This window comes from Phocoena sinus, chromosome 4, assembly GCF_008692025.1.
Source record: "Phocoena sinus isolate mPhoSin1 chromosome 4, mPhoSin1.pri, whole genome shotgun sequence".
In the NCBI taxonomy this organism is placed as follows: domain Eukaryota; kingdom Metazoa; phylum Chordata; class Mammalia; order Artiodactyla; family Phocoenidae; genus Phocoena; species Phocoena sinus.
Genome location: NC_045766.1, coordinates 144,214,857 through 144,236,802, shown reverse-complemented (window position 1 = coordinate 144,236,802; position 21,946 = coordinate 144,214,857). Strand labels below are relative to the sequence as shown.

The 21,946-nt window shown below is 56.8% G+C and overlaps 1 protein-coding gene across 1 annotated transcript; it reads left to right on the top strand.

Annotated features, from left to right (window-relative positions):
* Window positions 1-1,012: 1,012 nt before the first annotated feature.
* On the top strand, window positions 1,013-19,241 carry DNMT3L (DNA methyltransferase 3 like). The gene is made up of 14 exons (XM_032629462.1): window positions 1,013-1,203; window positions 1,366-1,464; window positions 4,492-4,655; window positions 5,108-5,197; window positions 5,523-5,567; window positions 6,231-6,310; window positions 6,386-6,498; window positions 7,300-7,471; window positions 9,698-9,785; window positions 10,857-10,945; window positions 13,173-13,248; window positions 13,697-13,836; window positions 16,837-16,922; window positions 18,788-19,241. Exons 1-14 carry the CDS (start codon window positions 1,013-1,015, stop codon window positions 18,951-18,953), a joined length of 1,599 nt encoding a protein of 532 aa, XP_032485353.1. The 3' UTR covers window positions 18,954-19,241.
* The last annotated feature ends 2,705 nt before the right edge of the window (window positions 19,242-21,946 follow it).

The following is a 21,946-nucleotide window of genomic DNA, read 5'->3' as shown; positions in this document are numbered from 1 at the left end:
GAATCAGCTCGAGACACGCAGGATGACTGAGCCCAGCCGGTCTCCCCAGGATCCTGTCTCCCTGGGAGCTTACCGTGCAGTGAAAGCATGAAGGTCTGGAGTCGCGAGCCCGCTTAGTGGGGGCGCTGGGCTTTGCACCCCCCACTTCATCCCACGCCCTGGCCCACAGCCCAGGAGATGGGGGGTCTCTGCAGCGCCTCCGCCTGAATGACCTACAAGCAGGCAGGAGCCGAGGCCTGACACCTGCAGGCAAAGGAAAAGGTCTGAACCCCAGTCCCTGATGGCCCTCATGCTCCTGTGGCTTCCCTCATGCAGCTTCTGGACAGTGGTCCCATCGCCCCCCCCACCAGTGTACGCTCCCAGAGAGGCACGGCTCCACCCGCTGCCAGGCCCCCCGTCTGCTTCATGTGCCCCCAGATGCCTCTCCAGATGCCTGCGAGACCCCCTGCTACTCTGGGGCTGTGCAGCAACGCAGAAGGACGGCATGAGGACCAAGCAGTGTAGGAGGGGAGCGGCCGCTGGTCGGTGCCCCGGCACCAGGACAGGCTCCTCCTAGGCCGTACAGCCTCGGGTGAGGGGCCGAGCCCGACAGGAGTCAGGGGCCGCTCAGGATGCCTTTGGGCCCAAAAGCCTCTGAACTGAGCTGAGATCAAGCCGTGGGTCACCCTGTCAGTCCAGCACCCAGAGGGTGACCGCCAGGCCAGGCGGAACCTAACCACAGGCCCACCGAGGCTCACGCAGGGGTGTCAGCAGGTCCTCACTGGGCCCGCGCCAGCCCTGCCGAAGTCCCGGCCAGGGAAAGCAGGGCTCTCAGGCAGACTGGGCTGGGCTGGGAGGGACTGGGGTTCACCCAGCAAGCTTCAGAACTGCCCCTCGCAGAGCGTGACCACTGCTGGGTGCGGGGCCATAGGGGGAGGTGGAGCTGGCGGGTGGTCCCCGTGGAGATGGAGGCCTGCTTTGTGTCCCGCCCTTTGCTCCCATGCATGTGATTTTCGGGTTTCCTGGGGTGTCCATGAATGAGGACAGGGGTACCCTTGGCCGGCAGAGGGTCCTGACATGTCAGACTCTGATGCTGGTGGTGGCCTCAGAGACTGAGCTGGTCACCAAGAGGCCAGCTCCTCTGAGGCCTGTTTCCAAACCACTAGGGCCCCCCCACCCCCCCCAGACAGTGCTGGTCTCTGCCAAGCTGCAGCAGGGCATACGGTGACCCGAGACCCTGACAGGAAGGCACCTGCCCGGGAGTGTCCTGGGTTCCCCCCACTCCCGTACTTGTCCATGTACCCTAGGTGGAACCTTCCAGGATCCTCTGCTCCACGTCACCAGGCCAGGTGATCTTGCCCCCAGGACTCCTTCCCTGCTGTTCAGGTCCAACAACGAGAAGACAGTCCCTTCCATGGAGCTGGAATGGGCCCCTGGAATCCCCACATTCCCCTTCCGTTACAGGAACAACATGGACAGGGCAGAGTGGGGAGCAGGGGTGTGACATGGGAGTTGGGTGGTGTGGTCAGGTGACAGAGAGGCCTGCACCCCCGTCACTCCTGGTCCTTATAATAATTTTTAATCTGGTGTCCTAGTTAAAAAACAAAGCTAAACTAAGTAAAAGGAGGAGAAGGCAATCAAGACAACGTACTCAAACATGGGGAAAATGATTTCATTGTCGTCATCAGTACTGTCTTCCCTCCACTAAAAAAAGTTTTAATAAACTCTTGTAAATAAATATTCTAAAATATTTAGAAAGATATGCTCATGGATTGAAAGAATTAATATTGTTAAAATAACCGTATTAGCCAAGGCAATCTACAGATTTGATGAAACCCCTATCAAAATTCCAATGGCAGGTTTCACAGGAATAGGAAAAACAATCCAAAAATTTGTGTGGAACCACAAAGACCATGAATTGCCAAAGCAATCTTGAGAAAGAAGAACAAAGCTAGAGGTGTCACACACCCTGATTTCAAACTATGTTACAGAGCTACTGTAATGAAAACAGTATGGTACTGGCACAAAAACAGACACATAGATCAATGGAACAGAATAGAAAGCACAGAAGTAAACCCATGTATATATGGATAATTAATTTATGACAAAGGAGCCAATATACAATGGGGAAAGGACAGTCTCTTTGATTAATGGTGTTGGGGAACACTGGACAGCTACATGCCAAAGAATGAAACTGGACCACTGTCTTACACCACACACAAAAATTAACTCAAAATGGATTTGAGACTTGAACATAAGACCTGAAACCACAAACTCCTAGAAGAGAACATAGGTGGTAAACTCCTTGACGTTGGTCTTGGCAATGGTTTTTTGGATTTGACACCAAAAGCGAAGGCAACAAAAGCAAAAATAAACAAATGAGACTACAATCATACTAAAAATTCTTCTGCACTACTAAGGAAGCCATCAACAAAATGAAAATGCAATGTACTGAATGGGAGAAAATATTTGAAAATCATATATCTAATAAGGGGTTAATATCCAAAATATATAAAGAGTTCATATAGCTCAATAGCAAAACAACAAACAATTTGATATAAAATCTAGGCAAGGAATCTGGATAGATGTTTTTCCAAAGAAGACATACAGATGGCCACCAGGTACATGAAAATGTTCTCAATATCACTAATCATTAGGGAACTGCAAATCAAGACCACAGTGAGTTACCACCTCACACCTGTTAGAGTGGCTAGTATCAGAAAGACAAGAAATAACAAGTGCTGGGGAGGGTGTGGAGAAAAGGGGACCCTCGTGCACGGTTGTGAGAATGTAAACTGGTGCAGCCACCACGGGAAACAGTATGGAGGTTCCTCAAAAAAGAAAAAAATAGAACTACCATACGATCCAGCAATTCTATTTCTGGAGATTCATCCTAAAACAAGGAAACACTAATTTGAGAAGATATCTGCACCCCCACGTTCGGCATTATTGACAGTATTCAAGACACGGAAACACCCTAAGTGCCCATGAATGGATGAATGGATAAAGAAAATATGGTGTATGTATACAATGGAATATTACTCAGCCGTAAAAAAGAATGAAATTTTGCCATTTGTGACAACATGGATCGACCTTGAGGGCATTATGCTAAGTGAAACAAGTCAGACAGAGAAAGACAAATACCCTATGATCTCACTTACATGTGGAATTAAAAAAAAAAAAAAAACACCTGGGACTTCCCTAGTGGTCCAGTGGTTACAACTCTGCGCTCCCAATGCAGGGGGCCCAGGTTCGATTCCTGGTCAGGGAACTAGATCCCACTGCAACTAAAGATCCCGCATGCCACAACTAAGACCCGGTGCAGCCAAATAAATAAATAAATATTTTTTAAAAATCATAGAAACAGAGAAGGTGGCTGCCAGAGGTGAGGACTGAGGGATGGGCGAATGGGTGAAGAGGGTCAAAAGATACAAATTTCCAGTTATAAATAAATTCCCATAGATAGGGATGTAGTATACCGGCATGGTGACTATAGTCAATAATACTGTGTTGTTAAAAACAGAAACTATTTTAGAATAGTTTGTATCTACGGAACATTTGTGAAGCTAGGACAGAACTCCCCCAAACCCCAGCCAGTCTCCCCTATCATTAACATCTTGCATTAGTGTGATACAATTAACGAACCAACACTGATACAACATTCACTACACCGATAAGCCACAGTCTACTAGATGCCCTTGGTTTTCCCCTAATGTCCTTTCTCTGTCCCATTTAGTCATCACGTCTCCTTATGCTCTTCTTGGCTGTGACGGTTTTTCAGATTTTCTCTGCTTTTGTTGAGCGTGACAGTTTTGAAGAGTCCTGGGCAGGTATTTTGTACGCTGTTCCTCCCCTGGAATTTTCTGGTATTTTTCTCACGCGTGGAGGCAGGGTCATGCGTGGGGAGGGAGCCCACAGAGGTGATGGGCCATCCTCACCTCAGTGCCTCCAGGGCAGTACTGTCCACTACACTCTTGACGTCGACCTTGACCACCTGGCAGAGCTGTGTTTGTCAGGTTTCTCACTGCAAAGTTACCCCCCCCCCCCCCGCCTCGTGCTCAGCTTTTTCTGGGAAAGTCAGGAGGCCCAGCCCACACCCCAGCAGAGGTGGGGGAGTTATGCCCCCTCCAGGCCCCAGCTGAGCCCCTCCCCCACACTGCCCCTGGGCCCCTCCCACCGCAGTAAACTCCCCCCCAACCCTCACCCAGCACCTTCACCCCCACCCTTGATCTCCCTAAGCCCACTGACCTCCCTCTGCCCACACCTGCCCTCCTGCCCCTCCCCCAAGACCACAGCCCCGCCCCTAAGCCCCCCACCCCCCATCCCACACTCAGCGCCCCATTACTGAGCCCCCCTCACCCTCCCCACCTCCCCAGACGCCCTAACCCCACCCAACAGGGGCGAGCCCCCCCACCCTTCCAGCCAACACCCAGTGGCACTGAGGGCTCCCCCGCCCCTCCCCACTCCCCCGCCCCCGCACGTCACGTCACCCTTCGCACCCCCTTCGCCCAGCGGGCCCAGCACCCCCGGTTCCTGCTGGTTTCTGGAAGGCCCCTTCCCAGGTTCCATGGCCCTCTCCTCCCCGGGAACCCTGAGCCTGGAAACCCTGGATGGCTCGGACCCTGACCCAGTCCCGCTGCTGGAAGGGGAGCCGTGTCCCCAGCCCTGTGAAATCAGTGAGGCCCTTTCTCCTTCTCCATAGACCCCTTGCCTTTGAGGGTCGGGTGGGAGAGACCACAGGCTGGGGGACAGTGGGGCGGCAGGAGCATGGGGGTGGCTGAGGGGTGCACAGCTAGGGAGGACACAGAAGGAGGGAGGGACCGTGGTGGACCCTGGGCCCTTCCAGGCCCCCTGCCCTCCCATTTGTGGGGAGAAGCTGCCCACCTGACTGCGCCCACCGAGCCCCCTCTCGAGGTTGGCACTCCCCACTGGTCTTCCTACCCTTTGACCCTGGGGGTCAAGAGGGGTGAGTGTCATGGTGGGAGGTGGGTAGGGGCCGGGCTGGGTGGTCTGCTCAGTCCCCGTGCTGGGGGTCTGGGGCTCCAAGACGGAGGCTGATGGGACACTTTCTCCCTGTCTGGTGCGCGTCCTGTCTCCTGGTTTGGTGTCCCCACGGCCACTGCTGCAGTCCTGGACCCGGAAGCAGAGCACAGCACGGACATCGTCCCGGTGGGCTCCAGCGAACAGTCATCCCCACCGTCACCCAGGCTCCACAGAGGTGAGGGCTCATTCGGGTACTGGCTCCATCACTTGGGATGCTGACCCCGGGCCTGGGCAGAGTTTAGAGTTCCCGGCTTCTGGAATACTCCCACGTCACTCAGGAGCAGAAGGGCCCCACTCAAAGCCTCCCCCACCCCACCCCACCAGCTGAGATGTTTAACATGTCGCCATGAAAGGCGGAGGGGACAGGGCGTGGCGGGGGGGCTGATCCTCTGGTTCCTGTGACGTCAGAAGTCCTTCACCAAGGACTTGTGAGGCTCATCTCTTGAGGTGTCTAAATTAGGAGACAGGCAGAGGAAGGGGCTACTTATTTTCTTTTCCAGATCTTATTGCATATGAAGTCAAGGTTAACCAGCGAGACATAGAAGGTGAGCATCGCACACCTGCCCAGGTGAAGGGACGTCAGCCAGCTGAGGAAAGACTTGCCACCTCACTCATTGTCCGTCCATGGCAGAGGGCAGTGTATGGTGCCCAGCTCGTGTCCCCTCCACCTGCCCCAAGGACCCTGACACTTCATTTGAAGCGTACACTTCATTGTATTTTAGCGTAATCACAGATATGTGTACCCATCGCTACAATCTAATTTTAGGGCATTTTCGTCATCCGCAAAAGAAACTGGTACCCATCAACAGTCCGTCCTCATTCCTCATCCCTCTGCCTCCCCTCTTTCAACCCTAGGCAACCACGAATCTACTTTCTTTCTCTTTGGGTTTGCCCATTCTGGATCCCCTGCATTTACATATGAATTTTAGGATCATCTTAGCAATTTCTAAAAAAAAGGAAAGAAAGAAAGGAAAAGACCAGCTGGGATTTTGAGCAGGATCTGGTTTCTCAAAACCAGATTTGGGGAGGCTCTCCATTTTAACACTGTTTAGTCTTCTGATCTATGAACATGGGATGCCCTCCCATCTGTTTGATCATTGATTGCTTTGAGGACTAGTTTGTGGTTTTCAGTGTACAGGACTTGTTCCTAAGTCTGTTGCTGTGCCTGCCGGCATCGTGACACGTTGCCCTGTGGGTTTTCGCCTCAGACATGTGTATCTGCTGCGGAAGTTTCCAGGTGCACACGCGGCACCCTTTGTTTGAGGGAGGGATGTGCACTCCGTGCAAGGTAAGCAGGGAGGCGTGCGGCGGCTCCGTGGAGGCCTTGGAACAGAGGAGGCAGCCTGGCTTTGCCCTCACCAAGGACAAGTTCCTGGAGTGCCTCTTCTTGTACGACGAGGACGGGTACCTGTCCCACTGCTCCATATGTTGTGCAGGAGAGACGCTGCTTATCTGCGAGAACCCCGACTGCACGCGGTGAGGCCAGGGGCCCCGGGGGTCCGGGCAAGGGGTGAAGGACCTCTGCCCACAAGCCTGGGAAACTCCCATCCTTCTCAGCTCCGCATCCCAGAGTCCAAAGGGGTTCACCTCCCGAAAGTATGACCTTCTCCAAAGCTTTCCATTTCCATCTCAGATGTTTCATTTGGTGTATAGCCGTGACCTAGGGGAAGGGTGTGTCAGAAGATCTGTGCTTGTGATTTTTCTTTCTGTTTTTAGCGCCAAGACATAGCTGCTCCCTCCGTGGTTAAGTAGGGCAGCGACAGGAAACCCACGCGGCTGGGATCAGGCGAGGCGTATTCATTCCCTGCTACATACCAGCCTAAGCGTTACCCGTGGTCCCCTCCCCTCAGTCGTTCCGGGCGTCCCGGTATTTACTGCTGCGTCGCCCCAAGTCTGCAGCCCTGCCCCGACCCCGCGGTGGGCGCTCCTGCAGAGATCTTGCCTGGTTTCTCAGGATCTGGAGTTTGGAGGAGGGAGCCAGCTGGCTTAGGGGACTCTGTGAAATCTGTCACTACCCACAGACCCGCTGCTGTCTTCTGCAGATGGCTGGGTTCCCGTCGCTCTGGGTCCCCAAGAGGGACCCGTCCCCCTTCCCCGGGCCGCAGCCCCACCTCCCGCCCCTGCCAGCTCCGTCTTCTCACCTGAGCCCCCGTGTGGCCTCCACCCCTCTCTCCGGAGCAAGGAGCAGGCTCGCCTCTGCCTGCGGGACCACCGGGGTTTCACCTGGCGGCCAAGGCAGTGGCAGGCCTGTCGCTGTGGTTCTCTGTTTGACTCCAGGTGCTACTGTTTCGAGTGCATCGACAGCCTGGTGGGCCCCGGGACCTCGGCGAAAGTGCAGGCCATGAGTAACTGGGTCTGCTTCCTGTGCCTGCCCTTCCCCCGCAGTGGGCTGCTGCAGAGGAGGAAGAAGTGGCGGGGGTGGCTGAAGGCCTTCTGCGACCGGGAGGCGGTGAGGACACAGCGGGTGCGGGTGCTCGGCGGCCCTAACTTGGTTCCTTTCCTCTGGTGACGGGCTGCAAAATGCCCGTCCGCTCCCTCTTACACAATGATGTTAAGGGCTTTTAAGCAAATGCGCTTTTCTCATCCCCTCTTTGTCCGCTAGATGCTCTGTCTTCTACAAGTCACTTTATTATTTTTAACTTTTTTCTTTTTTTAAAATTAATTTATTGATTTTTGGCTGCGTTGGGTCTTCGTTGCGGTGCGTGGGCTTCTCATTGTGGTGGCTTCCCTTGTTGCGGAGCACGGGCTCTAGGCGCACGGGCTTCAGTAGTTGTGGCACATGGACTTCAGTAGTTGTGACTCGCGGGCTCTAGAGCGCAGGCTCAGTAGTTGTGGCGCACGGGCTTATTTGCTCTGCAGCACGTGGGATCTTCCCAGACCAGGGCTCGAACCCGTGCTCCCTGCATTGGCAGGCAGATTCCTAACCACTGTGCCAGCAGGGAAGTCCCTCTACAAATCACTTTTGCATGGAAGTTTTGTTTCTTCCAAGCCTGGGAATGAGGCATTTGTAGGACGTAGGAGAGGGGCCCAGCAGAGGTGTGCCTCTAAGTCCAGCAAGTGGGAGTAAACGCCCGGGCAGGCTCTCCTGGTCCAGCCCGGACAGCTGGCACAGACATGGGTCCTCTCCAGGATCAAGGTCGGGATCTGGGAGCTAGGCCGGAGTTTGGGCTCATCATGGTGGGTTGAGCTCTGTCCCCCAAAGACACATCCACGTCCTAACCCCTGTTGCCTGTGAACATGGCCTATTTTGGAAATGGGGTCTCTGCAGACGTAATTTAGTTAAGAATCTCAAGGTAAGGTCATCCTGGATTAGGGTGACATGAAATGCAATGATTGGTGTCATCTAACAGGAAGGAAGGGGACAGAGACGCACAGAGGGAGGGTGGCCACGTGATGGGGAGGGCTGGGGTCTCGGGCTCTCTCTGCTGTGGCGCATGGCCAGGCTGGTTCTGGAGAGTCGCCACACACGGCATTGCATGGTAGCCCCACCACCCAGTGCTCCCTGAAGCCAGATGGGAGCAGGTGGGTGCCTTTATGGTGCTTTTCGGAGCAAGGTGCCTGCACTCCCCGTAGAGCCTTCTCGCGGTCCGGTGAGCGGCAGAAACGCTCCCTCTCAGTGCAGAAGGGCCCCGTGCTGGCAGACTGCAGGACGAGCTTCTCATTGAAGGGAGAAGGGGCTGATGCTCACAGCTGGTATTACTGCCACTACAGCCAGAACAGAGCGGGAAGGAGGCACTGCTCCTGCGGCGGCCGCGGGGGACCAGGACGTGTGTCCGCAAGTGTCCCTCAGGGCTGTGCCTGCGCGGGATCCGCCCCGCCCTTCTCACCTCCCCACGCCTCCTCCTCCTCCAGGCAGCCTGCCCTCCCTTACACTCGCCCGCCGCTTCACTGGCTGCCTGCGTTGGGTGCCCACCTGCTCCAGCCCTGGGCAGACCCTCCCCCCTGGGGCTCAGGGTCTCCTGGGAGCCCCCTCCCCCCCCCAGGCAGTGCCCCTGCCTAGGCCTGGAATCCCATCCGCAGTTCGTGGGAGGCCAGGCACTCCCAAGTGCAACCTCCTGGGGGTCAGGTGGCGCTGGGGTGCTTGTTTCATGAATAGATCCATCGGGTCTCTGCCACCGGGTGCCCCGCGGGGTGGGCGGGTGTTACCCTAGGCCTTCCTGGCTCCTTCATGGCAGGACTCAGGGGCTGGCTCAGGCCTGGCCTGGGAGATGCCTGACACTGGTAGCCTTCAGGGGTGCTGTGTGGCTTGAGGCCCACGTTCAGAGCCCGCAGAGGGGACGGAGAGGGGTCGGGTGAATCCCATGGCCGTGGGTATTCAGAATCCCCCAGGTTTGAGACTCTTCCCAAGAAACACAAGGGAAGTGGTTTCTCTCGGGATAGAATTATCTTCCTTCACAGCCAGGATAATGCCCTCGCACCTGCCTTTCCTTTGCTAGAGGCGGCCCAGGCTGGGGGATGGTGTGGAGGACAGAAGCCCTCGTCCTGGGCAATGGGTGGGGTCTCACGGAGGCCCGGGGGTCAGTGCAGTCAGGGTGGGGCCAGCCGCCTCGGCAGGTGTGTCCTCATTCATCAGGGGAAAAGCTTCTGCAGAGCCAGAAAGAATTTTTCTTGTCACTCATGGGCTGTACAACCAAGCAGTCATCAGAACATCCTTTTTTTAAAAAAAAATAAATAGGAGAGTCCCCTTGAGATGTACAAAACTGTGCCCATGTGGAAGAGAGAGCCCATCCGGGTGCTGTCCCTTTTTGGGGACATCAAGAAAGGTGGGTGCAGTGATGTCTGAGGACTGACAATGGAAGATGGGTCTGCCTGGAGCAAGACCCATGGGGGACCGGGGGAGTGGGCGACGGGCGGGGTCGAAATGTCCCCTATGATGCGCTTGCTACATGTTTGAGGCTGGGGACCTGAGGGTCGTTTTCAGGAGGGGAGGGTCGCAAGAGCACCTGGGGCTCCTTCCTTCAGCAGGGACGCCTCGGAAAGAAAATTCACGTAGCAAGACGGTGGGTGTGAGACGCTGTAGTGAGGGCCATGGGGCCCAGGCTCTCTGCCTAGGACAGCCCTGCCCACGGCCACCAAACCTCAGACACCTCCACATACCTGGCCACCTTATAGGGCTGCCCCACCCCTCGCAGGGCTCCCTGTACCCTCCGTCTCTACCCAAATCTCCCAGGCTGCGCAGGCTGGTCACGTGCTGCATCCCAGCCTTGCCTGGGTGTCCTGCCCCTCTGTACCCTGAGCAGACCCCACCTGCTGGTCCCTTTGGAAATCCTATGGATTCTCCTGGGCCCGGCAGATGTAAGAAGAATCCATGAAAATACTCCTTGTCTCTGGCCAAATGGAATGGGGGGGGGCGTCCACCCCACTTCTGGCACTACGCCCTGTGTCTTGTGTAGTGTGGTCACAGCGGCCTCATGCACACCCGTGTTAGGGACCTGGGGGCTGAGACGCACAGAGTGGGCACAGCTTTCCCCTGAAGGAAGCCTGTGGCCACCCAGCCTTCAAGTCCCTGCCCGGACGATGCATCCTTAGTTCAATTTGTTAAGATTCTTTCTGGGCTAGTTGTCCATGCCGTGTCACACAGCCTGACCAGGTGACATTAGCGTGGACGGCCACCACCCAGTGGATTCCTAACCCAGAGAGTGACCCTGCAGCCAGGAGGGCCTGGCTTTGCGACAAACTGCTTGACTCTCTGAAATCAGTTCTCAGTGGAGTTTGCTGGCTCCCCCCGTCATGCGGTTGAAAAGATAAAGTCTGCTCGCTAACGGCAGCCCTTTAGTTCCACATGGGGTCAAAACCAGCGTCAGCCCTGTGTGTCCCCTTTGCTCCCCACCCAGAGCTGATGAGTTTGGGCTTTTTGGAACGTGGTTCTGAGCCGGGGAAACTGAAGCATTTGGATGATGTCACCAACGTAGTGAGGAGGGACGTAAGTACTGCTGTGCTCCTCCAGGCACCAAGGGGTGAGAGCAGACCGGGGGGAGGGGGTGCGTCGGGGAAGGGGGACTGGACGGGGTGGGGGAGGCGCAGCCCGGATGCTCTGTCCCCAGCAGGGCCCACCTGGGGGGGTGTCGGCCCCCCACGGTGGGAGAGCTGAGAGAGTCATGTCCGTAGCCACCCGCTGCCCACCACCCAGAGGAGAACCGTTGGCCAAAGCTCCCGCCTGGTTTGTTGAAACCCAAGGGGCCTATCCCACCACCTGTGATGGTGCCGCCTAGGGCGGGGCTCCTAAGATAGAGTGCTGAGTCTTGAACACAACCACCACTGACTGCTTGAAAACATTCTCCGAGCGCTGTCATGAAACGTCTGGCTCCCTCGAAGGCTATTTCCTGCTGTCCTGGACGGCGGCCTTGGAGGAAGGGCCTAAAAATGACTCAGCAGCTGGGCCGCGAGCCGCCGCGGATGGGAAAGGGCCGGGCCGCCACCTGTGTGGCCTCAGGGAAGGAAGACCTGGTCCGTCAGCCGCTCGCCCACACAGCCTCTCACAGGAGAATTAAAGCCCGTCATCCCCAGAGCCCGACAACCACGGGCACGGGGTCAGAGGGGCCGGAACACTGGCCACAGAAGGTGGCAGCAAGGAAGCAGCCAATGTGGGGGGACCCAGTTCACCCCCCGGGTGCCGGCAGGGCCTCTCAGCTCTGCTCCCCGTCTGGCCGGGGGGCCGTGTCCCAGGGGCCAGCCCTCCTCCCTGGCTGAGACTGGAGACGCCCCCCTCCTCCGTCCCCCTGGGGTCTGCCCTGCCCCGAAGCCCAGGACAGCTCTCTTCTTGCCCCTCCGGCCCCTTCGGACGTCCCACCAGGAAGCATTTCTGGAGCCTGCGCCCACCCGCACACTCGTCCCAGGCCCCCCAGGGCGGGGTCCTCCCTGCCAGGGCAGGACGGTCAAGGCGGGGCTGGAGAGTGACACGAGCCCTCCCCAAGTAGCAGAGCTGCAAGAACAGATGAGACATGGAGGGGCTCTCGCTGGCGCAGACAAGGGTCTAGACAGCCCCTCCCGTAATGAGCTTTTGCGTCTCAGGGGTGACAGTGGCTCACATGTGTCATCATCACTCGGTTCCCCAGCGACCAGTCCTGGCTTCACTCCTTTTTCACGAGGCCTGTAAAATGGGCTTTCCCACCGTGCAGCCCACCCTAGAGGTGGGGGTGTCCGGCTTCCACGTCTGCACAGCCACACCTGGCCGCGGGTTTCGGGGGATTTCAAGTGCACACTGGCGGGTTCTCGGGGACAGCAGGGTGTGCCCTCTAGGACCTTGCTTCCTTCACAGCCTTTCCTGGGGTCATTTCAGCAGCCACCTTCGTGTAGAGTGTTGGGATGCGGGTCCCGGGCCCCCAGCCCACGCTCCCCTCCTCTAGCCCACTTGCCCCTTCCCTGTCCACACTCCCTGCTGTACTTGCGCTGGTCAGCAGGCTTCACTGGAGCTGGAGCCACCAGGAGCGCGCCTGGGTCAAGGTCAGAGCTGACTGCGACAAGGCACGTGGGGTCAGGGGCACGTGAGGCCGGAGGCTAACATCGGGTGTCGGCTTCTGTTAAGTGACTTGGGGAGGGTCCAGGGAAGCCACGTCTGCTCTGGACGGGCTGCTGTCAGAAAGCCAGGGATCCAGTATTTGGGTCTTTCAATTGTTTTTCAAGAAGAGTGACACGGGCTAGAGTCTCTAACTGGGCCCCTCATTCACCTGGGCCCCTGATGGGGGAAGGGAATCCTCAGCGTCTCAGCTCAGGTGGGATTGTAGGGGCCTGGACGGGGCTGGGGGGCGGGGGAGGTGCAGCAGGGGCGGCTCGCGCTCGCCAGGGAAGGCTACCTGCTACCCGGTGACCCATCAGGGCTTCCACCTGTATTTCCCAGCAACACACAGAATCCGCATGAATCCTTGGGGGCCCCGTGTCGCTCTCCCTGGAGGGTCTGTAAGGGCCATGCCCGGCACAAAAGAATCACCGCGCTCGGGTTCCCAGGGCTCTGCTGAGGGCCGGCCTCCCTGAGATGATAGAGAAAGCAGGGCTCCTTGCACCCCCTGAATCAAGGGGAGGGTCTGACCTGGTGGGTTTCACCGCCCCCCGACCCCTTCCATGAGGGTCAGCCTGAATCACAGGGTCAGAGAGGAGAGGTGCCCGGCCCCGGGGGAGCTCTCTGCCCTCCTGAGCCACGCGCTCTCCTGCAGGTGGAAGCATGGGGCCCCTTCGACCTCGCCTACGGCTCTACGCCCCCGCTGGGCCACGCCTGCAGCCAGCCCCCAGGTAAGAGGCCTGGCCATCTGCTCAGACTCCGGAGCCTCTTGTCCGCCACGCCCTCCTACGCACCCCAGCTCTCCTCAGGGAGGGCAGGAATTGCAAACCGTCTGCATTCTTAAACAATCAGCTTTATTGGGGGATCAGAGACATAGGTCAATTGTCCGTATTCAGTGAGTACAGCGTGGTGGGTTTTGAAGTGAGTACCCTGTGAGCCATCACCGCAACCGAGTGGGTCCGTCACCCCAGGGCGGCCTGGCGCCCCTCCCACCCTGTCCGCAGGGCTGTGTGTCCCTGTGGGGCGTGGCCCAGCCTCCCGCACCTGTGCCCTGGAGGCTGCAGCTGCGGGAGCAGGACTGCCCTGGGGAGCAGGCGACCCGCCCCACCAGAGCCCCGCCCTTGCGTCCCGGGTCCCTCCAGGCAGAGCCCAGACCCCCCTGATCGCTCCCCACCCCAGCGTGGTACCTGTTCCAGTTCCACCGCATCCTGCGGTACGCGAGGCCCCGGCCAGGCAGCCCCCAGCCCTTCTTCTGGATGTTCATGGACAACCTGGTGCTGACCCAGGACGACCGCGTCGTGGCCACTCGCTTTCTGGAGGTGGGTGTGGGCCGCGGCCTCCCCGAGGGACACTTGGGGCCCCTGGGGGGCACCGCTTAGGTCCCAGTCCTGAGGTCTGGGTTTTCAGAGTTCACAGGGCCCACGAGGGCCGTCTCACCACTGAGGTCCCAACAGTGCCTTTGCACTGCCCTGGATTTAGGATCCCGCCACCTCGGGTCATGTCCTTCTCCTCCCCGCCACCCCACCTGGGCGCACACACACTCACACTCGCACACCGCAATGCACAGTGCACTGGTCAGTTACACACACACACACACTCAAACCCATCCTGGGGCACCGACAGACTTGCTGTTTCTGTCCTCAGGCCCAAGTCCTGACCATTAGAGCAGCCACTTTTGGACTCAGTGACCGGTTTGTCCAGGGCTGACCTGGCCCGTCCCTCCCAGCAGACCCACACACAGGGCAGCTCCCCCCGCAGTGAAAGTCTCCTGGCTTCTCCACCCCTGCTGTCCCCACTGTACTTGTCTTCGGGTCCTTGGCCACCTCCAGGACATCTTCACAAACCTACACATCTGCCCGCCCCGCTGCCCTGCGTCGGGCTTTTTTCACTTAACCGTGACCTTGGAAATCGTTCTGTTGGAAAAGTACCTTTCTCACTCTTTGTTTTGACGTACGTGTTTTGTTTTGTGCAGTTTTATTTTGTATGGATGTGAAAAATGCCTTTAACCCGTTCCCGGGGACAGAGAGTTGGGCTGTTTCCAATCTCTTGCTCTTACAAACAATGCTATGAGGAGGGGGCGTGAGTGGGGACATCTGCGGGGTGGATTCCGGAAGTGAGACCGCGGGGTCCATGTGCCGTTTTCAGGGATGCTGCCACTGCCCCGGGAGGGTGTCCGCGCAGACCACCCCCGCCGGCGGCCGAGCTGCCGCTCCCCTCACCTGCCCACGGGGTGTCCCCAGCTCTCTGCGTTCTCTCGCCTTGGCTCCCAAATGTCCTGTCTTCTTCCCTCCTACGCAGTTGGGATTTTCCATTTTGTATCTTACTGGTTTTGTATCTTTCTTACTGGTTTGATTCAAGATACTATTGATCTCGTCTCTACATTAATTTAGCTTCTGCTGCCTTCTTGGATTACTTTGTGGATGAAAGTGGTTTATAGTTGGTTCACTTAGACTTTCTGGGTATTTGAGCAGATTATCTGCAGGTCATGATAGTTTTTTCTTTCTAATTTTGTACCTCAGACACGTCTCTCTTGTCTCACGTTGAACCACAGTAGTGATGGGACATGCCTGCCTGGGTCCTGAGTTGAACGTACATGTGTCCAGTGTTTCTCTACTAAGCTGATGCTGGCTTTGAGGTTGAGGTTGATAAATTTCACTATGTTAAGGAAATTTCCAGAAGTTTCCCTTGATTTCTATTTTTTGAGCCATTCTATCAAGAATAATTGTTGGATTCTGTCAAATGTTCTTTTTTACGTCTATGGAGAGAATTAAGTTCCTTCTTTAGATCTATTAATAGGATATAATATACTAATAGGTTTCATAATAGTGATCCGTCTTTGCATTCCTGGAAAATACCCAATTAGTCGTGGGGTGTGGCTATATTGACAGATTGCTGAAATCTAGTGAACTGCATTTCCCGTAGGATTTGTTGCTTTGACAAGCACGAGAGAGGTGGGTGTGTGAGGTTGTCTTGTTTTGTGCTATTTTTATTGGGTTGGGATGTCAGTGTTAAGTTTGCTTCATAAAAATATTTTAAAATTCGACAGACTTTTCCTGTGCAATTGCTGGGATTGGTTCTTGTTGCCATTGTTTTAAAATGGGAGCAACTCTTCTGTGGGAACTCATCTGTTAAGATTTTCAATCTTTTCTGAGATCTATTTGGTAAGCTATGTTTTCCCGGAATGTCACCCATTTAATTAGAGTTTAAAAATCATTTTCATAGGGTTGAGCAAGGTGGCCTCACAATTCTCTGACTTTCTTCCGCATCCGTGGTTATTTCTCCTTTTTGGGAAGCCCGGAATTTTTAAATACTGACATGTCACCACATATCAGCAGTCCTGATGAGGCTTGTAAGGGGACCTGTTTACTGAAAAATCTATGAAGAGTAACCACGAGTCCAGACAAGAAACACAGTCTCCCAACCTGGGTGCCAGCCGTCAGCAGACTTGGAGGACAGCAAGGATACTGACTCTCAATCGTTCTGTGAGCACATTGGGTAGATCGGAATTGGTCCCAAATCAGAAGTAGGCAAAGAAGAGACCTTCCCACATGTCCTGTCACTGCTCCCATCTTGCTGTGGAACCACGTTCCTGCTGATGGCATGCAGTAGCTAGACGTGCCCAATACAGGACCGTCTCTTTCTGCCCGGCGCCGGATGGTACATCCAGGTGTGAGCTCTCCTCCCGGCCAGGTGTCTGGACACGGGGGGAGACTGATGTGTCCAGGGATGGTCAGACTTGGGAACGGTCCACGTGGGCCTTTCTGCACGCCTCACCACTCCAAGTCCGGAGAGGTGAAGTTCAGACCACCTGGTTGGGTGTCGGGGACTGGATGACCTCCCTCCTGCCACGACTCCCCCCCAGCCCCTCCTTCCCTGACCTTCCGGTGCTTTCTACGGAGACTGCGGCCCCAGGATCCGGCCACGCCCTTGGCTCCTGTGGGCCTCGTGAAGCATCGGCCCTTGAGGAAACACTGCTGTCTGCCCGCAGAGCCTCTTATCTGCCTGACGTGACCTATCTCGTGGCTCAAAGAGCAAGGACTTCTTCGACCTTCACGGGAATCTGTCTCTGCCACGCAGCAGGTGGGGAGTCCCTGGGCCAGGTGACCTGTGGGAGTGAAAATCACCTACCAGTCACAAGGTCTAAAATAATATCTCGGCTTTTTTCCTTACAAGGTGATTTATGAGAAAAAAGATGTGACATGTAAGCAGTGTCGACTGGGAGACATAATCGGTCTAGGAGGCCCGGGACGCTGTTCTGGGCTCAGGTGTGGTGCCCACTGTGGGTGCCCCAGTTCATAGTTGACGTTTTTATCCCTCAGACTGACCCGGTGACCATCCAGGACGTCCATGGCTGTACCGTCCGGAACGCCGTGCATGTGTGGAGCAACATCCCCGCCGTGAAGAGGTATTTCCTGTGCATTTGCGTCCCTGGAAACTTGGAGGGACACAGGCTGCTTCGGGTTCTCCAGGGAAACAAGTCTGAGAGTGCAAGAGAGCGGAGGGTTTTCTACACAGAGCCGTGCTCGGGGCAGCCTCTGTGCCCAGGTCAGGGGCCGCCCCACAAGTTCTGGACAAGCTCAAGGTCAGCGGTGCCCCCTTTCCACTTTGGGGACCTTCTCCCCACTTCTGCACTGGTGCCTCTGAGCGTCTCACCTCCGGACGAACCCCCGGACGGGAGCCATGCGGCACATGTGCCCCGGTCCCAGTTCCCACTCCCCAGGCTCCAGGCACTTGCCTCACCCTGCACAGCCCCACGCTCACAAGCACACACCCGCTGTCTCACAGGTTCACAATCGTCACACACAGAGCACACACTCACACAAGCCCACATCCTCACGGGCACCCCACTGTGTGCGTTTGGGCCACACTGAGCTTCTTTCAGCCCCTCAAACAGGCCTGCCTTGGGCTTTCACACACACACATACACGCACACACAGACGGGCACACACACGGACACACGGCCTTCGGTGCTCCTGGAACATTCTCAGGACTGGCGATTCTCACGCACGTCCCCTCGCCAGCCCTGCACGCCCACAGCCCCGGCCCCTCGCCAGCCCTGCACGCCCACAGCCCTGGTCCGGCCACCCCGCTGCTTCCGGCAGCCTTTCTGCTGCCAGGACCCTGCCCTCCTCCACTGTACCCGCCACACACAGCCCCCCGAGCCCTGAGGAGAAGGCCGTCTCCTCCCCCAAGCCCCGTGCGTCTGGCCTTCGTCCTTGTGTTGGACCAACGTTGCCTGCACCTTCCAGGACAGTAAGTCATGGGTCCTCCCCCGGCAGTGCCTGGAAACTTCTTTTCACCACCTCCCAGTGCCAGCCTTCGCCCCACTCACGCTGTGGTACCCACCAGGCCCCCAGCCAGGACTGTAGCGGGGACGTGGGGAGCCAGGTGGAGCAGGTTCCGAAACATTATCTCTTCGGAAGACCTGAGGGTCACCCCACCTCCTCCACGGTGTCTCCCCACTTCTCTCCCCCAGAGGTGGGTGACGGCGTCTGGGCCCCAGGAGCGCAGCAGGTGCTTCCCTTCAGGCTCACACTGTCTCAGTCGTGAGGGAGACCCCCCTCACTGGAAGTAGGGACCATTTTGCTGGGATGATGGGCAGCTGCCTTCAGACAGCACCGGCCTCCCTTGGACAGTGGAGCTGCCCCAAGGAGGTGGGCAGGGAGGGCACCAAGAGGGGCGCTGTGTGTTTCTGGCACCTTGTCCGTGGCCTTCACCCCCCCGCGAAAACTGAGCCGAGAAACGTTCCCCGAGTCCAGCGAGGTGCCAGGCGCCACGTCCGCGAGACTTGAGTCCCCAGGGTTGCATCACATGACGAGCGGGGTCCCTGCTGCGTGGCCCTCCGGCACAGGCAGCCCGGGGCCCACAGGCAGCCGTGCTCATCTCGGGTGCAGCAGAACCCTTGGAAGGGCCATGGAACACCGCTTGAGCAGACTTGCCCACGAGTCCCGCCCTCCCTTCTCTGTGGGTCTGCTCCGTGGTGGCCTCTCCACCCTGAAAGTGAGACCTGCTGAGCTGCGCCAGTGGTCTGCCCTTGGGGACCCTCTGTGCACCCGTCTCGGGTGACAGGCCCCTCCCCGGGAGGGGTGTGGGAGCCATCATCCCCTACTGCCCCCGACATGCTTGTCATCCCACCACGCGGTGAAAACCTCACAGAAGGCGGGTGGGGTCTTTCTCTCAGAGACCTCGGGTAATCTAGCGAGACGGGCACCCCCCAGCTTTCTCCCAGGAGCCCTTGGGTGGGTACTGAGCCCCCACTCTCCTTCACAGCAGGCATTCAGCTCTGGATCCCCAGGAGGAATTATCCCTGCTGGCTCAGGACAGGCAGAGAGCAAAGCCCCCCACCCAGGGCCCAGCCATGCTGGTGAAGAATTGTTTTCTCCCCCTGAGAGAATATTTCAAGTATTTTTCAACAGAACTCACTTCCTCTTTATAAATGAGTCATTATACCATGAAAAGAAAAGAGACTTTTCCTAGAACAAAGACAACTTTCCTTACATTGTTTCTTTTTTCCTTTTCAAATAATTATTTTATTTGCTTAACTTTGGATTTCCCGAGATTGCTACAGGCCCATCATCCCTTTGGGTCTGGAGATACAGGGCCCCGCTCCCACCATGACCTTTGGTGGGAGGGGGCGAAGCCTCGGGTCTAACGGTGGACGAGACCCTGACATTACCGTGCACGTTGGGCTGCTGGAAATGTTTCTTTGTGCCAGTTGGGAAGTTAAAATATATTTATTATGATCGTGGTGGGTCATTTTTTGGTGTTTTTGTGTATAAGCACCGCCTTTATTTTATTCTGTAGGACATGGGAAAGTATGTGAGAAAGATGAGCAGGACACGTGGTTATAACCGCGCACTGCACCTGTGCCATTTGTACACGTAGCCGATGCCGTCACGGCTGCCACGTGCCTTGATGGTTAAAATCACCCACCCTGATTAGAGCCACAGAAAACATCCCAAACCTTTGCAAAGTGTACATATCCACTCGGTCAGCCAAGTAGGACAGGCTGAACAGAGGGCACGGAGGCCAAGGCCAGGTCCACTCGTGAAGCATGCAACCTTTGGTCCTCCTTAACCCAGACGGACTTGCTTGCAGAAGGCGGGGTCCCAGTTTGCCCCGGGCCCTGGTGAGGACAGGACCATTGGAGCATTGACAGAGCCAGCTTCAAATCACGTGTGATGAATCCCAAAGGGGCCTTTCCAGGTTAACCAGAAAACTCCCCAAAGGGACCCAGACTCAGACAGGCACATAGATTCTGCTTGTCCTGGGCGTTACACTGTGACCTGGGGAAGCTTGGGACCACTGCTGGTGCCGACAGTGGTTTGTGGAAGAAAGGTGGGGCTACAATTGGACTTTCTGAAGGGTGTTTTTTTTTGTTTTTGCGGTACGCGGGCCTCTCACTGCTGTGGCCTCTCCCGTTCTGGAGCACAGGCTCCGGACGCACAGGCTCAGCGGCCACGGCTCACGGGCCCAGCCGCTCCGCGGCACGTGGGATCTTCCCGGACCAGGGCACGAACCCGCGTCCCCTGCATCGGCAGGCGGACTCTCAACCACTGCGCCACCAGGGAAGCCCTGAAGGGTGTTTTAAAAGTATCTTGAAATAGAATAGAAGTTGTGATGGTTAATTTTATGTGTTGACTTGGCTGGGCCACGGTGCCCAGACATTTGTTCAGACATTATCCTGGAGGTTTCTGTGAAGGCCTTTTTGGATTACATCGATACTTACATCAGTGGGCTTTCGGTAAAGCAGGTTACCCTCCACAGTGTGGGTGGTGCTGTGGTCTGAACTCATCGGTTGGTCCTAACCTAAGCTAAGCTCCAAGGTGATCGTATTAGGAGGTTGGGCCTTTGAGAGGTGACTCCAAACTGGGATTAGTGCCCTTACAAAAGAGGCCCCAGCGAGCTCCCTCACCCCTGCCCACGTGTGGACACACGAGAAGCGTGTGACCGTGCAAGGGGCCCTCACCCGACCCTGCCAGTACCTGACCTGCCACTTCCAGCCTCCGGAACTTCGAGCAGGACGTTTCTGTTGTTTATAAGCTGCCTAGTGTGTGGAATTTCATTATAGTGGCCGTGTCGGACTGAGACAGTCCCAAGCCATCAAAGGCCTAATCTCCCCTGAGCGAGAAGGAATTCTCTCCGAGCGCGACTCTTCCCGGGCCTCCAGCTGGCCAGCTCACCCTGCAGGCCTCCATAATTACATGAGCCAATTCCATGAATAAACTGTCTCTCTTCCTGTCTCTCTCTCTCTCCCTCTCTCACACACACACACACCCACGCCCCACCCACCCCCCCCCCCACACACACACACAGAGAGCCCTGGCCGATAGAAACATCTTCATCTTCATGAAGACCTTCTCTCCAGGCTAGCAGGGGGACAATACTGGGCTGTGATGTCACGGGTCTCCTGTCCAAGGGCTAAAGGTCTGTAATGAAAGCAAGGTCGCGGCAGCCCCAGAAAACACGGAGGGCCAGTGGGGACAGGAGCATCTGAGCACAGATGAGACCCTCCAGGGAGGCCAAGCCCTGGGACCAAACCGACCACAGAGACGGGCACTCGTGTCGGGACAGGGCTGGGAACAGCTGCTTCCACCCAAGGCAGCCGGGGCCGAGGGGCCCGGTCTGCCGGCGTCAGCTCTATGCCAGCCTGCTCCCAGGCGGGGCCCAGAGCCCCTCAAAGCCGCTTTATAACACCTTGAGAGTCTGCCTCTAAGTATTTAATCCCACCCACAGAGGCCCCTTGTGACCCCCTGTGGTCATCTGAATAATGACCCCAGAAAGATGTTCCTGTCCTAAATCCCAGAACCTGTGAATGTCACCTTATAGGCAAAAGAGGGCTTGGCTGCTGTGATGAGATGGAAACGGGGAACTGTGCTGGATCACGTGTGACCCCCAAGGCCCTCGCCAGGGGTGGCAGACGAGACCTGACCCCGTATAGAGAAGGCCATTGCCGTGGGGGCAGAGACGCAGCTGCAAGGCAGCGGGCGCCTGGGGCACCCGGGGCGGAAGAGTCGGGAAGGACCCTCACCTCCAGCCCCCCGGAGAAGCGCTGGTGCAGGCATCCCGCCTCCAGAACTTGAGACGGTGCATTTCTGTTGTTCTGAGCCCCGAGTTTGAGGTAATGGGGTCTTGCTCCTGTGTCTGCACCCAGAGCCTTGGACCTTCAGCATGGCAGCAACTCCGGCTTGGTTCCCAGGCTGGCCTAGATAGCCTTCCGGGTGGGCTTCTCTCTCCGGCACCCCCAACACACACCCCCGCCCCGCTGCCTGAGAAACAGTCACGGGTGAGGGCAAGAGAGGAAAACCTAAGCTCACCCGCAGGAAGTCTCCCGAGGGCCGTCCTCTGTGCTCACTCGTCTTGAAATCCTCTGTCCGTAAGCCACGTGCCAGTATCGGCACTCACAGGAACCACGAACCTACTTAGCTG

Bases quoted from the DNA above. Each gene is read 5' to 3' on its own strand.
- DNMT3L (XM_032629462.1), top strand. From the start codon at position 1,013: ATGAATGAGGACAGGGGTACCCTTGGCCGGCAGAGGGTCCTGACATGT. The intron at 1,465-4,491 runs GTGGGGAGCAGG...CCCTTCGCCCAG, and splicing joins AACAACATGGACAGGGCAGA to CGGGCCCAGCACCCCCGGTT. The intron at 5,568-6,230 runs GTGAGCATCGCA...TTTTCGCCTCAG, and splicing joins TAACCAGCGAGACATAGAAG to ACATGTGTATCTGCTGCGGA.